This window comes from Canis lupus, chromosome 26 (genome assembly GCF_011100685.1).
Source record: "Canis lupus familiaris isolate Mischka breed German Shepherd chromosome 26, alternate assembly UU_Cfam_GSD_1.0, whole genome shotgun sequence".
NCBI classification, from domain to species: domain Eukaryota; kingdom Metazoa; phylum Chordata; class Mammalia; order Carnivora; family Canidae; genus Canis; species Canis lupus.
In genome coordinates this window covers 33,220,998-33,237,298 of record NC_049247.1, presented here as the reverse complement: position 1 = coordinate 33,237,298, position 16,301 = coordinate 33,220,998, and the positions used below count along the sequence as shown (strand labels likewise).

General features: G+C 48.0%; 1 protein-coding gene across 1 annotated transcript; it reads left to right on the top strand.

Annotated features, from left to right (window-relative positions):
* Window positions 1-13,176: 13,176 nt before the first annotated feature.
* Window positions 13,177-15,463, top strand: LOC119877565 (collagen alpha-1(I) chain-like). The gene is made up of 2 exons (XM_038574516.1): window positions 13,177-13,773; window positions 13,889-15,463. The coding sequence occupies exons 1-2, from the start codon at window positions 13,177-13,179 to the stop codon at window positions 15,461-15,463; spliced, it is 2,172 nt and encodes a 723-aa protein (XP_038430444.1).
* Window positions 15,464-16,301: the final 838 nt, after the last annotated feature.

The window sequence follows — 16,301 nt, the reverse complement described above, 5'->3', positions numbered from 1 at the left end:
GGATATGAATTTGACTGACCTTTGAAGGAATAATATTTTCTGCTGATGTTAAAAGTTTGCTAATATACATTTTGTTAAAAGCAGTTTGGTCACTGTTCCTGGATGATCCACCTCGAACCATCAATGTTTAAATAAACCAGTGTGCTCAACTTATTTCTAACAATGTTCCTGGGGGATTTCTAACCGTTTTTACCGTTTTAGGTTGACTTAATAAGGAATACTGCATTAGTCATACCAAGATAGTGTGACAACCAAGGTTATCTTGGTAGGAGGGTGACATAATGCCTGTTAATAAGAGCTGATGAAAATACACAAGAAAAAAAAAAAAAAAGAAAATACACAAGATGTCTTGACAAATACAAGCAAAGAATGCCTTTTAAAAGAAAATGAAATAATTTTCCTTTTATAGGAAGCCTTCACATTAATTTGGAACTATATTCTAATATAATTTAAACTGTTCCATAAATGGTCATTAGCTAATTGGTTAATGATTTCGAAAATTATTTAAAAATCAGATCCCTATAAATATCTTACATTATAATTAACTCAGGCTGTACTGAAATATAAAATAAAATTTAAAAATAAAAGATGTAAATGAATATTTAAATAATTAAACAGTAAGAAAGCTCTTTATGCAAATCATGAAAGGCAAAAGTAATGGACATATTAATAGAACTGACATAAAAGTGGAAACAATTCATTCAAATATACCATCAAAAGTTAAAGATGTTAAATTGTGAAAAATAGCAAGAAGCAATAAAAATAATTCAATTAGCAAGGAAACCTCAAAATTGCATGAAGTCATTTCAAAAATAAAGATATACAAATAAATAATTATCATATATTTAAAGTCAGTCTCACCATTAAAAGGACACAATGTAAAACAGAAAAGAATTGGACAATACGTTGCTTAGTGAAAGTGCAAATTTCTTGCTCACTTCCTATGTACTTTAAGTCTGTAACTTTCTACCCCTACAAATACATAAGAGGAAATTAACTGAAGCAATGCAGAGATATATAAAGATATTTCTAGAAGCAATATATCTATAGTACTGCAAAATGAGCACCACACTAAGGAGGGGTATTTAAGAGCCAGGTGGTGTGATATAAGGTCAGAATGCCCTAGGGAACAGCCTGACCCACCATGCAGCAAAGTTGCCCTCCTACTTCCGAATCTCCCATATTTTCAAAAGAAGAAAGTTCCAAAAAATCTTCAATTTATAAGTACTGACAGCAAAGCCAACTTTTAAAAAACTGAACTGTAACAACAAAATACATCGTTGGATCTAATTCAGCCCAATACCAGGTGGCAACGTCAGATAATAGAACTGCATAACGTCGGCAAAAAACAATGCAATAGAAAAACACTGGTATTCAAATGTTCATAGTAAATTCATAAAGGACAAAAGTAGTATTTTATTTAAAGGAAACACGAGCTTGAGGCACCTGCCTGGCTCTGTTGGTTAAGAGACAGACTTTTCATTTCAGCTCAGGTCATGATCTCAGGGTCATGAGATCCAGCCCCCACGCTGGACATGGGAGCCTGCCTGCTTGGGATTCTCTCCCTACCTATCTCTCCGCCCCCTTCCCCGCACTAGCTCGCTGTGTGCATGCACGTGTACTCTCTCTCTCTCAAAATAAAAAATAAATAAATAAATAAATAACATAAATAAATAAATACATACATACATACAAAGGAAAAATGAGCTTGACAAAGAATTACAGGCCACTATAAATAAGCAAGGATATCTTCCAACGGTAGGATTGATGATATTTTTTTCCTTTTGTATTTTTCAAGATTTCATCGTTGGGGTGTATTATTCTGAAATTGGGAATGGGAGGAGGAAAAGAATATTGTGACACTGAAATTTGTACGGGGAAGTAAAGTGCAACATGTGAAGTAGAGCCCCACCTAACAAGGCCCCTCGTGCAAGAACAACCCGGGAGGTCACAGGATATTTGTCCTGCACCAGGAGGTTATTACCAGGAAGACACGACTTTGAGAATAAACTGCCCAGTTTGCAAGCAGGAATGAAGTGGAACGCATCCCACAAAGATCACTGTCCCAGTTGCATCCCTCCCATTCTCTTTCTTGGGAAATAGGGGTGTTTATTACATTTGTTCACCTGTCCCTGTTTCAGATTAGACGGGGAATGGGACTTAGATGTTATTTCTAAGTTCCAGATCACGAGGGGACCCCCACATAGACATTTGCACTCCAGAAACCTCATATTTCTAATACTTCTCTAATAAAAAGGTATAATCACTGCAGTTACTGCAAGCAATGAAAGCCTCTAAGGGAACAGGTAGTGTGTTCATGGAAGCCCTAGAACGTGCCCCTATTTCTGCTGTTGAGAAATGCGAACCAACAAAGCACTTGTCCGCGGATGAATGAGTGCCAACGGGATTACATCATCAAACATCTCACTGGCATAATCGGTTCTGCGACCTGCTGCACTTACAATCTCTTTCTAACAATTAGTGCCCCGAGCTCCAGAGAAATGGTATTGATCCCATATTGTTTTAGAGTGAAATAGTCTAATACGTTCTCTGCTGCTCTTCCTTTTAATTCTTATCCTCCTAATTATCTGATAATGACCATTTAGATTGGGAAAGCTCTGATTACATTACAGCCCTCACTTCAGCCTGGCACTGGGTACGACTCTGTGGCCGCAGACCCTTGGCTGAAGACTTCACCTGCGACACGAATCTCTCTCGTGCGGTAATCAGCTTTTAGAACTGCACCCGAGTCTAAGACTTTGTTTTCCTCCTCAACTTTTAAGTTAATTCTATTCTAACTTTTAATCGATGCTGCTTAGTTGTAAAGAAGCCTGAGGGCCACTGATTGGTTCTGAAAAAAAAATGCAGAGAGAAAGACACGTAACTCTAATGAAATCAGAGCAGAATGCAGAGGCCTTATTTAAAAAATAAAAATAAATAAAAAAAAAAACACACGCACAATTATCTCCAATAACTGAGCTTTCATTTCAGATAATTTTCAACAAGTATAAGGGTATAGAATAAATACAATTCCAGGAGAAAGCCAGGTTGCCTTTCTTAAAAAAATGGAATTGCTTTGTTATTTATTTTTCAGTCGTAGCTACTCAAAGCCAGAGAAATGCTGAATGCCCATAAACCTGCTCTCTCTGTTAAGCAGTTTTGTTTTCTTGTTTCATTTTATCTTATTTTATTTTAAAGATTTTATTTATCAATTTGAGAGAAAGAAAGAGGGAGAATCAGCAGGTGTAGGGGCAGAGGGAGAAGCAGACTCCCCACTGTGCTGGGAGCCCGAGGTGGGACTCAATCCCGGGACCCTGAGATCATGACCTGAGCCTAAGGAAGACGCTCAACCGAGCCACCCAAGCACCCTTGTTGTTTCGTTTTAAGTCAAACTAGTCGTTTAGTATGAAAATTCTCTTCGGTAAAACTTTTTCAGCTTTCACAAGAGTTAGGTCAGGTGTTACTTGTTGTAGCTTTTCGTCTGTGAATCTATTTTCCTAATGCCAGAAAGCCTACTATTCCTAAGAGTGTCCAAAAACAAAAACAAACGAACAATCGCAACCATATTTTCACTTAAATATATAAAAATACACCTTTTTCCCTTTCCAATACATGACAAGCATTTTTATTTATAAGATGATATTTGCGTACACAGAACACTACCAGGCAGTCATACCTGAATTATTCTTGTCTGCTGCTTTCCTCCCACTTGTTCAGAACGCTCACCTTTCAGCAGCCTGAAATGTGTGTCCAGCATCGCCATAAACAAGCCTCAGAGCCCAGAAGCCCAACTTCCAGCCTTGTAACATCCCCCAGTATCACGCACTGACCCCACTAGGCCTCCAGGAGGTGAATCTGCTAGCACGCATGCCATCCAGAACATCACCTGGCCTCCAGGAGCCCCCCCCCGGATGAACACACATACAGACAACATGCCTAGCACGACGACCACAGACTCAGGGAGGAGAACCTGTGCTTCCTGCTCTTTGTAGAACAGAACAGCAGCAGAGTTTGGAATCCAGGTGAAAATTAAATGTGCGAAAACAAGAAAAGCACGATTGTCAACATATTCTGTTTGGCAAAACCTTCTCTTCAGAAGAAAGCTATTTCGGTCTTACAAAAAAGGCACCCGCATACGTTGATAGGTTGAACCCAGTATTCCAGGTGACTTAAATGCGAAAAATAAGAATTTCTTCATGAAGAAAACAAAAAAAGAACAGTCACGTAATTAACTTCTAAAGATACAAAACACAGACTTGCAAGTTAGAGCAGTATGTTCTTTTTTTCATATAATAAATGCGAAAACTGTATCAGAATAGAAGATCCTCAAAGTAAAACTGGGGCTGGCAATGAGCACAATCACATACTGTCTGATGTGACATTAGTCATGTCTACGGGGAGTTCACATAGTGGCTCGTGGTATTTAGGAAAGTCATCAAGAGCCCTAGAGCATAGGGCGCCAAAGCACCGTGTCTGGACTCCTGATTCGAATTCCATCTCTTACTGGATGACTCTGGCCAGAGCTCTTCACTTTTGTGAGCATGCATTTTTTTAATCAATAAATTGGGAAAACAATAAGATTTACCTAACGAAGTTCTAAAGATAAGTGAGTTAGTAAATGTAAAATTCTTGAAATCATAACTGGCGTAAAATAAATTTCTACGTGATAATTTATTATTATTTTCACTAACTTATTTTTTAGTCTAAGTATAAATGTAAAAATATTACATTTTTTTAATTTCTGAAATGTTTTTGGCTACTTATCATGCCGAAAAATATGGCTTTCTTGAAGGGTATTTAATATAGAAGTTACTTACAATATTTATTAATATTAATTATATTAATTTTACAATACTGGAATGCTATAATTTAATATTAATTTTTATAATTTTATAATTATATTAATATTAATTTTACAAATACTGGAATGCCATAATTTTTAATCAGTTACAGTAAGTCTTCATTTACCAACTTTTTATTTATTAAATTTTCGCCCAGAGTAATTAGTGTTCTTTTCTAAGATGTATTTCTAAGCATATGGTCTTTTTTTTTTTTTTCTCATTAGAAAGATGAGTAAACGTACTAATGCTCTCTCGTCTCCACCATATTTGTTAATTAATATGCTCCTACCGAAGAATATGTTCACTGTGAACACAGACTCATTGCATTTTCACCTAACTTAATCTGCTATTTTTGGAAACAGTATGTTTAGAAGTAGATTTGTAATTTCTTAGTACATGCCAAATGTCATCAGTATGTCATGGCCTGATGGATTCTAAAGGCCAACAGAAAACCAATTCCAAAAAAAAAAAAAAAAACAAAAAACAAAAAAAAAAAGAAAACCAATTCCTAGAGCTAAGTACACATGATATATTTTAGACTGTGAGGAGTTGGGTGACCATGGGCATTCTTTAAAAATCATTATTTGTGCGTGTGTATGTGTTGTACATATCTGCATAGGGTTATTATTTTTATACTCTGGATACCGAACTATAGAATCAACTTATATTGCCTCACCTTGTCACACACTGATCAACAAGAATATATATATTTGTACCTTAAATATTTACCATGACATGTTTAATAAACCAGTATAATACTTTTTAGAGGAAACAGTATAACACCCCCAAAAATGGAGTTATTAGGTCTCCAGGTTTATTGCAAAGTCATAGTTAATATGTAATTTAGCTGTCATATAGTAATTAATGTTATTTTTTCAATTGTAATAATGTTTCAGGATTCAACACCTATAACGCTTTAAACTGTATGAAATATAATGCAAATAATGATATCAACTCAACTTTACACATACATTTTTGCACATAAAGACCCCTTTAATAATTTAAAATTTTGTTTCACATTTACAAACCCATTTAAGAGAACATAAATGTTATGCAGATGCTAATTTCATACATATTAAATTACCTAAAACTTGTTCTGAATAATATGTATTGTGTTAATGTTACAGAATTATTTTTAAGACAGTAACACTGTTTTAATCAGAAATGTACTGTTTCAAAAATACAGTAATTGGATTCCATTGATCCATCAAATGATTCAATCATAATATTGGTGAATACAAATAATTTTTACTCTTCTAAGTACATTGAAATCTATCAGAAACACAGTATAAATAATAATGTAAATAGCATTTGGCTTATGTGTTCTAGCAGAGAAAAATAAGAACTGAGACATTATGGATTTTTAACTCATACCTATTTGATTGTTAATTATCCTTTTAAAAATATTCTTAGAAGGAATTTTGAATCAAATCATTAGATTAATTAATAATTGATTTTTTTAATCTCTCAGAAAAGTCTGTCTTCAGTAGCAATGGGGAGAGAACTTCAAAATGAAAAGGGATAAACCTGTCAATCAGAGTAAGTTCAACAGGAAAATCCTAATGCATATGTATTCTGATATATGTTATATATGTATTTCTAAAATATATTACATACATAAGATTTTCTTGTTATTTGAAGCATGTAAGAAGAAAAAAAACAATATGAGAAAATAACTTTGAGATCCTTTTTTCACAGGATTCTCAAATATCTTAAGTCAAAATCGACAGATGTGCTTTCTTTCCCTTTCTTGCTTCATCTGTGAAAATAATTCATCATGAAGAGGTGGGGATTTACGTAATTCACAAATAAAAACCGTAGGAAAGTTAGAAAACACCTACGGCCACAGAAGTCATTCCTAATGTTTTATTTATCTTTAAAACGGAAGTCAGCATTTCTGCTTCACCCTTTTCTACGCAGCTGTAGGATGCAGTCCACGGAAATCTCAGTATCCTTGCCTAAGTTGTAAGACGTTAAATGAAGTCATTGACCAACCACAGCCCTTTTGCTCTGTAAGTAACCCAGGAGATGCAATTCTTAGAAGACAATTATGGTTTTAAGACTGAAGAATGAAGAATTTCCTTTCATCAGGAATCAAACTTGCACTTGTCATCCTATAGAGCAATTTCTCAAACACTAGCAAAAGAAGAAGTTGCAAGAGACAGGTGGGCAAACGTCCTCCCTGCACCCTCAAAGCCCAGGAGGACCGGCCCCAGGCACTAGGACCTCTCCCATGGCTTGTGTTTGTTCTCTCTTCCCCAGTTGGGTCTTCCAGTGTGATCCCACTCACAAATCTTGCCAATGGCCAACCCAAAAAGACAGGATCTAATATGTGGCCTACCTTTCTAATTTCCCTAGTCCCTGGATTCCATCTTCTGTTCCTACATTAGCGATAACGTCCTATTCTCCTTGTTCAAATCTCAGCTATGGACTCAATTCTCGTTGCTTGTTTGCACTGAAGTCTTTGGATAGGCTCTGACACGCCTGACATGAGATAACCCACAGGGGAGGCCTGCAGATCTCAACCAGGTTGTAGAGCCGGCCTCATATACCTGTGACTGGGGTCTGGGAAGCCTTACCTTGTAGGAATGGTTGTCTAAAGACCTGCAAACCCTCCCTGGAGACACGTGCTAGGATATGTTTTCTTCTCCTGGCCTTCTATTAAAATGCAAACGATCTGTTAAGGAATCCATTAAATCATTGACATATTGTGGATTTTTTTTTTTTCTGGTAGCATAGAGGAATTTAAGGTAAACACATGTGGTGTACCACGTAGAAGAGGAGCCACTCTGATTTTAAGAACAGAACAAAGATAAGATATGTAACACTGCAGATGACTGGAAAAGTACGTACCTACTAAATGTGAAAATCACTTTAAGAGATAGTATCTTAAAAAAAAAAAGAGATAGTATCTTCTATAGCTATGAAGTGATTTATGTCAGAACACAGGGGAGGAGAATGGAAAAAAAATATAGGAGTCATGGCTTCTAGGTTTTCTTGGACAGAGATTGGGAAATCATTTTTTAAAAGGCCGTCCTTGGCAACAATGGGCACTCGGACCTAAAAAATAGTATGTTTACTAGGAAGATGCTGTCAGAAAATTTATCATTAGAGAAAAGCCCAAAGTTTCCTTTGGTATACTGGTAGCTAACGGTGGTTCAAGGGTAGAATTATGTAAAATATTATTCATCACAACAGTGCCACCATGTGGGCTACTCTCTCTTTCACCCCAGGGGGGAGGGGTTATGTCATAGAAAAAGAAGTTTCCAGAACCTCTATGTAAAAGTTCACATATTTTTAAACATAGAAATGGATCGTCTTTGCTTTCAGTGATGTCACCACTTTACCAAAAATCTTTAAAATGTGGCAGGAATCCTGGAACGGGTGGCACTACATTTCTACCTCCACGCATCAGTTATAACATCTGTGATTTGGGTCTAATACGAAGCAAAATTGTGCCTTTCTTAGGTTAAGGTTATCCCGCTAGGATTAAAGTAAGTCTGTGATTTCCTTCCCAGCTTTTTCACGTCTTACAGCGTCATCAACCAAACATCCAAAGAGGCTGTTGGAGTTTCAACAAAAAACAAAAACAAAACAACTCCAAAATTAGCCTTTAGTTCACATGAGCCACATCTGTGCCATAAATCACTTGAGAGGTCCTATTTTATTAAAACATGGAAGCTGCATTTTAAAGAACTTTCAGCATGCACACAATTTCAAGTAGTAGTCAACCAACGTACGTATACAACTAAATAGTGTTGTTTTTTGTTTTTTTTTTAAGAAAATATGCTAATACAATATCCTCCTCCTTTATTCGAATGTGATGCCGTGCCTTTATGGTGCAAACGTTTAAGCAACAGAAAGCTCTAATCCCTTACTAATGTGAAAACATCTTCTGTACAAGCAACACTGTATACAACATACGATGAAGTGCAGAAATGAGAACCTAATAACAAAATATCAGTGAACACCACACATAATGAAGACCATGACAATGAATGACCAACTTGTTTTGGTTGGAAAGAATGGGGAAAATTAAGAATTTCATGGAAATGTCACTTGGAAAATAAGACCCCGATGAAATGACCAGTTTTTTTCATTGGGTTCAGGAGTTCATCAATCCTTTCCTCCACCTTTATGTCACTTCCGTGAAGTCTTTTTTATTCATGGGGAGAATAGCAAAAATTGATTGTAGGGATTTTTAAGTTTACTTTTTCTTTTTATTGTATCATGTAAGCTACTTGAAATACTTGCCGTGTTAGCAAAAAGGTAAATATGTAAATATATGAAATAAAAAGATTAACATTTTTAAAAATATCCTTCTTCTGGTAAGGAAGAGATGATCATGTTTACTTAACCAAACCATCAAGTACGTTTCTTAAAAAAAATAAAAATAAAAAAATAAAACATAAAATCTCAATCGAGAAGCATTTCTACCACCTGAGTGACACAGGCACATTAGTGCTTCCTGGTCTTAATCTCAAATGGCCACCATCCATCCTTTCAAATCTACAAACGATAAAAGTTTGATATTTGAGAAGAGCCATCTCCTAGCAGAACAGATGTGACAACAAAAATGACACAGGTAATGGAAAACAAGAAAAACTCAAGAAGATAAACATTAGGAAAAAAATTCAGATTAACATGATGCCTTCCCTAAAAAGCAAGTTCATTAACACTAAGCCTGTGTTTTTCACAGAATAATTCTTGAGCTAGAGAATTGGAATCACCCATGGCGTTAAACATGCAGCTAATTGGATCCTCTTGAACAAATTTCTCATGTGTCTGGGGTCATAAATCTCCATTTTTATGCATTCTTAGGCACTAAAATTGGACAAAAACTGTCTTCCACCCTAAGACTAAGGGGTTTATTTGGGCAAAGGAGGGCTGTTTAGTTTCCTGGGATTCCCAATCCTTTTTAAAGCATTTATCAAGCAAGGAGTCTGACCTTTGAGATAACCTGCTGGTGCAGATCTAAGATAAGGTTGATTCCTGCTGATAACCGGACCCCTCTACACACACACACACACACACACACACACACACACACCCTCAGATTTCAGCTTTATTCCACCCCATCTGCCCTGTCCCAATTCTACTTAAGTGCGACCCATACTCCTAGCTTAGTCTGTCTCCCACTCCCACGGTATTGGGGTCTCCCCTCACGCCCCCCCTACACACCTGGCTCAGCAGGGAGCTTGCTGAGCACCTGACAACTGCACACAGTTTACTGCTGGGGGTTTAACAAGTTCAGTTCAGGGCAACCCCAGCTCAGTGCTGCCATGGGAGAAGGAACACGTGAGGGACGGAGCTTATTTCACAGAAGAGATTTAGGTTCAGATCGGGAGGCACCAGTGCAGAGGAGCAGAGGAGGAGGAAAGGAAGCGCAGAGGAAGACGCTCCAGATTCCACTAGTTGCAGCTTCCCTGAAGGATTCCTGGTAGTGGAGAGGCAGCCCTGTGGCCTGGGGCTGGGTCCTGGACCTGGTCTCTCTCTGCAGGACAGACATCCTGGCATCTACAGCACCCGTGTGTCAGGAACTAAACGAACCCATGCAACAGCCCTCTATTCCCACAAACCAGGGCAGAAATGAGATGGAACAGCAGTCTTCCTACAGATAGGGCATTGCAAGCTGGGAAAGCTCACTGTTCATTTAGTTCCCTGATTACCATATGCAGCTATGAAATCCCACTGATTCTCAGTAAAGTTAACTTACCTCTCCGCTTTCCTCTATGCATCCCATACCTACATTTTGATACTGATTTTTTTTTTAATTTCCCCCCACAGTCCAAAAATATTGCTTGGCAAAAAAAAAAAAAAAATCAAGGGCTGTTTCTACCATCTCCTGCAATTTCTGTCATTACTGAACATGCAACCAGAGGGATCAATTACACACACCACATCCCAAATCTTACCATGCTGAACTGTGCACCCCAGATACTGCATGCATCAGTCTTACCCCCAAAATTACCTCTTTTAACTGAAAAAAAAAAAAACAAAAACAAAAACAAGATGAGGTATTTAAATAAAAAACTTCAGGCAAGGCTGGCAACAGCCAAGTCTCATCATTCCTGCAGACTGTAAAAGTGTTCCGTTCCCTTTTACCTCCCCGGGGCTTTGTTACGGGGGGCAGCACCTGGGAGAGGGAGCTGGGGAAGGATGGAGGCAAGGAGGGAGGCAAGGGGGGGAGGCAGGCAGGCAGGCAGGCAACCTGGCCACAACGCCCTTGACACCCGGCACTTTAAGAACAGGAGAGCCCCCTCCCCAGTTTACAGCTGCTACAGCAAGCCAAGCCTCCGTGCTTTATATCTGGACATTACGGGAACTTGCATGGGGTAAACTTTTCTTTTTTGGGGGGGCGGGGGGAAATGAAGGTGATTTCCGAGCTGGATTGCAGTTGTACACGACACTGGCATTTCTTTCCCATGATTCTTGCCCACAGGAAACACATCCTTTAAGAAACTGAATAAAATCGAGTTGGACCTTCTCACAACCTGCAAGCTACCAACTTCCCGGGGACCCCCCCCCCACCGCCCCACCAGCAGCTCCAAAGGCCAGCTGCGGGGCACGGAGGCGGGGAGCGGCGGAGGGCCATCCACCCTGGGAGCGCGCTGAACCGGCGCCCCGGCCCCGGCCCCAGCCCCAGCCCCGGCCCCAGCCCCGGCCCCAGCCCCAGCCCGAGCCCCAGCCCCAGCCCCAGCCCCAGCCCCAGCCCCAGCCCCAGCCCGAGCGGGAGGGACAGGGCGCGGCAGGAGGGGCGCGCGGGCAGCCCGGGTCCCGCAAAGCCGGCGCCCCGTGCAGCCCACCTGCGCGCAGGGCGCCCGGTCCCAGCCCCTCGCCTACCTCCGGGCTCCACCGCCGCCGCCGGCTTCCTCCCGTGGCTCCTCCGCAGCCGCGGACGCGCGGACCCCGAACGGCGGGAGCCCGGGTCCCGCAGGGCGCCCGAGCCCAGCGCTCGCCGCGGGCGGCCCCAGGACGAGGCGGGGATGCGACCGGGGCGCACCCGGAGGGTCCCCGGAAGCCTCGGGCGCGCGTCCCAGCCGCCGGCAGCGGCTCCTGCGCCGGCACGAGGGTCACCGAGGGGCCCGGCGGCAGCTCCCTCCTCCGCCGCTCCCGGAGGCCCGGCCGAGACCGCGCGGGGGAGGCGAGCCGGGGATGCGACGCGCTGCTTTTTCCGGTAAAAGGAAGGGAAAACTTTGATGTTGGAGCCGCACGCGGGGCACGGCGGGCAGCGGAACAAGTTGCAGGTGCCGCGGGGAGGGCAGCTCCCGGGGGGAAGGGCGGCCGTCCCCGCAGCCGCGGGGGGCGGGGGGATGCTCAGGCTCCCGGAGCGATGCCCGAGCGCGCCTGGTCCGCGGTGGCCCCGGAGTCCCCGGAAAAGCGCCGCGTCTCCCGGGATGCGCGCAGCCCCCGCGCCTCCCTCCCTCCCTCCCGCTGGAGAGCGAGCCTGGCGGGGGCCGGGCGCCAGGAAGCCTGCGCGCGGGGAGCGCGGGGAGCGCGGGGAGGGAGGGAGAGGAGGGGAGGGAGGGGAGGGGGAGGGGGAGGGGGGCCAGCCCCGCGCGCCTCCCTCCGCGCCGAGTAACTGCTCCGAAGTGCGCGGCTGCTGCGCGGGGCCGGGCCGAGCGGGGGCCGCCGGGGAGGGCGCGCGGGGGGCGGGCTGCGCGCGCCGGGAGAGGGGCCGCCCGCCTCCGGGGCCGAGCGCGGCGCAGGTCGGCCCCCGAGCCCCGCGTCCGAGTCGGGGCGCCGCCGGCCCCGTGCTGGGGGCGCGCTCGGCGAGCAGGACGCGGCCGCGCTGCGTGGACCGGGGGGCCGGGCGCCCCGAGCTCGCTCTTCAGCGCAGCCTCGCTGCCGCGCCGCCGGCCTCGGAGGCCTCATTCCCCGTCATTCTGCAAAGTTAGTTGGGATCCACGGGGCGCGGGGAGGGCGGGGGGAGGACACGCTCCCGTCTGGAACCCCCAATCCGGATCGTGCCAAACCCTCCCCTGGCCGGACCCGCGGCCTCCCGCTCGGAGCGCGGGGAGATGAAGCCCCGGGAAGCGTCCCCAGGGTGCTGGCGGCCAGTCTCAGACGCTGCTCTCGCTCCCACCCCCCCGGGAGCCCCCGGGCCTTTGCACGAGCAGCATCTCCCAGGGCCCCGCGTTAGCACAGGCGGCGAGCTGCAGGGTTTGCGTTCCTCCCAGGCCGGTGGCGAGGAATTCGTTCAGACTCGCAGAGGAGGGCAGAGGGAGTTCGTGCTCGCTCCTGGGTGAAGACGCGCGGGTCCCTGCCCCGCGGGCGCTCCCACGGGCGCCGCGGCACTCAGACGTCGGCGGCGTGTTTGCAAGTAAGGAGGAAGATGCAGCGGAGGTGGAGACAGGATTCCGAAAACGGGGGGTGGGGGGGTGGGGGTGGCCTTTCCGCGGCCCCTTCTGCACGCTCCTTCCCGACCAGGACACGCAAAGGGAGCACTTCGGGGCGGTCCCGGCCCTGCGCGGGGCACCCGGACACCCGCAGGTGCAGCGCAGTGAGGAACGGGGAGCAGCACGGGGTCCCCCCGGGAAAGGGGAGCCCGCGGCTGTGCAGGGCCAGGACCCCCGCGCCCCCAGCCGGGAGCGGCCTCGGCCTCCCCAGGGCCCCCTCGGCGGGACCACGGAGGCGGAAAACGCAAACTCGGCGGGAGAGCGGCAGCTCGCGGTCCGCTCCGGTTGCGCGCGGCGGGCCTCCCTCTAGCGGCCGCGCCCGGGAATCGCGCGGGGGGCGGGGGGCCGTGCGCGCCTGTGTGCGCGCCCGTGAGCGCGAGCGTGTGTGCGTGCCCGGGAGCGAGCGGGACGGGGTCCCCGGGAGCGCTCCTCCTGCCGGCGGCCGCCGTGCGCTCGCGGGGTCCGAGCCGAGCTGCTGCGGCGCGTCACCCCCAGGCGCTGCCAACTTCGCCAACTGGCCTCAGCGCCCGCGTGTGCCCCCGGGGCCGGGGGGCGCACGGCGGGGCGGGGGGGGGCGGGAGAACCTCAGTAACGCACACAACTCATTTTATTCCTGCAAATAAACAGGCTCCGCGTGCACATTCCCAGGCAGTCCGTGTTGCGTCGACCCCTACGCCGTGCGCTCCCGCCGCGGGGCTCGGTCTTCCCAACGTCGCCCTCCCTCCGGCTGCTTCTGGGGCGCGGGAGGGGCTGGTCACGGAGCCGGGAAGTGTCCCCAGCCCGGCTGTCCCCAGGGTCCTCTCCACGGTCTGCGGGCCGGCCGCGCGTCCGGTGACCTCAGGCGTCGCCGCGGTGCCGGGACGGGCGAGCATCGCCGGGCTCCAGGCTCATTCCCGACGCAGAGTCAGGGCGCGGGCAGGGGAGGACGGGGGCACCCCCGGGTGGGGACGCCGCCCGCGCAGCCTGAGCAACGGGGAAGGCACCCCGACTCCGGGGGGACCGGCGCCCTCCGCAAGGTGGACGGAGAAGGCGCCCCAGGCCGAGCGGACCCCGCGCGCGCCCGCTGAGCCGCGCGCCCAGTGCCCGCGGCGGCCTCCGCGCACCGCCTCCCGGGAGCGAGACCAGCGCGGCCTGCGCGGGAGGACAGGGCTGGGGCCGTGGGCAGGCGCACCGAGCTCCTCCCGCGGGCGAGAGAGGGCGCCAGGCGAGCGGGGCTCCGGGGAGGGCGCGCCCGAGGGCACCGGGGACGGAGGCCACCGGGTCAGGGGGGGCCCCGGGGAGGGCGCACCCGGCCAGCGGGGTCCCCGGGCAGGGCGCGCTCGGTCAGCGGGGGCTCCGGGGAGGGCGCGCCCGAGAGCACCGGGGAGGGAGGCCACCTGGTCAGCGGGGTCCCTGGGGAGGGCGCATCCGGTCAGCGGGGTCTCCGGGGAGGGCGCGCCCGAGAGCACCGGGGAGGGAGGCCACCTGGTCAGCGGGGTCCCCGGGGAGGGCGCATCCGGTCAGCGGGGTCTCCGGGGAGGGCGCACCCCGAGAGCACCGGGGAGGGAGGCCACCCGGTCAGCGGGGGCCCCGGGGAGGGCGCATCCGGTCAGCGGGGTCTCCGGGGAGGGCGCACCCCGAGAGCACCGGGGAGAGAGGCCACCCGGTCAGCGGGGTCCCTGGGGAGGGCGCATCCGGTCAGCGGGGTCTCCGGGGAGGGCGCACCCCGAGAGCACCGGGGAGGGAGGCCACCCGGTCAGCGGGGGCCCCGGGGAGGGCGCACCCGGCCAGCGGGGTCCCCGGGGAGGGCGCGCTCGGTCAGCTGGGGCCCTGGGGAGGGCGCGCCCGAGAGCCCCGGGAGGGAAGCCACACACGATCAGCGGGGTCCCCGGAGAGGGCGCACCCCGAGAGCACCGGGGACGGAGACCACCCTGGGTCAGCGGGGTCCCCGGAGAGAGCACCAGGGACGGAGGCCACCCCGGGTCAGCGGGGTCCCCGGGGAGGGTGCACCCGGTCAGCGGGGTGCCCGGGGAGGGCGCATCACGGGAGGGCACCCCCACTGTCGGGGATAAGCCGGGGAACTGTGGCCAGGGCGCCCCCCACCCCGCAGGCCCCAGCGGCTGGCTCAGAGGAGGAGCACCTGGTGAACCCCGAGCTGGCACACCCTGGTGTGCGGTGCGTCCTCCTGTATTCCCCTCCAGGGTGGCCCCTGGGGGTCCCTGTGAGCTTCTGCGCTCCTGCTAGTTCCTTTGAATGGGACCCGGCTTCACCTGCACCCCAGCCCTGGTAGCAGGAGACCTTAGGAGGGTGGCGCAGACAGGGGGCACTAATTTGTCAAGTGGGACTATAGTTTCCAAAAGTGCAAACTTCTTGAATATGCCCCAACTTTCTCTGAATGTGCTCGTCATCCTAGCAAAGCTGCCCTCACTGCCTTTTTGTTTCTCAGATTTGACAAGTCACAGACACGGATTTGTGGCCTCAGAATTGTTTCTGCTTCTGTAAGCTCATCAACGCATTCTATTTATTTATTTTTGTCCTAAAATAGTGAAAACATCTTGGTGGGATACAGAGAAAAGTTACATATTAATATAACCTAATTAGATTAAATTGGCATAATAGTAAGCAATACTGAGTTTCCACTTATGGTAGCCTACTTTTGTGAAAATTTGTATTTTTTTAAGATTTTATTTATTTATTCGTGAGAGACACACAGAGAAGAGAGAGAGGCACAGGCACAGGCAGAGGGAGCCCCACGTGGGACTCGATTCCGGGTCTCCAGGATCATGCCCTGCCTGGGCTGAAGGCGGCGCTAAACCGCTGAGCCACACGGGCTGCCCTTCTTTTGTGAAAATTAAAGAAAAAAAAAAAAAAATCATTTCCTTAGCTTTAGGAAGAGCTCACCTGTAACATTAAAACGGAAATACTATTTTTAAAATACCATTCAGTTAAAAGTACATTTTGTGTGTATTGACATTCTTATAGATTGAATTATAACTTAGTGATCCAGATCAAAACTTCTAAAAATAAATCTCAGAAGATCATTGGAGAGATGGCAAGGAATCTGGTATTTTTAAGTATAGTA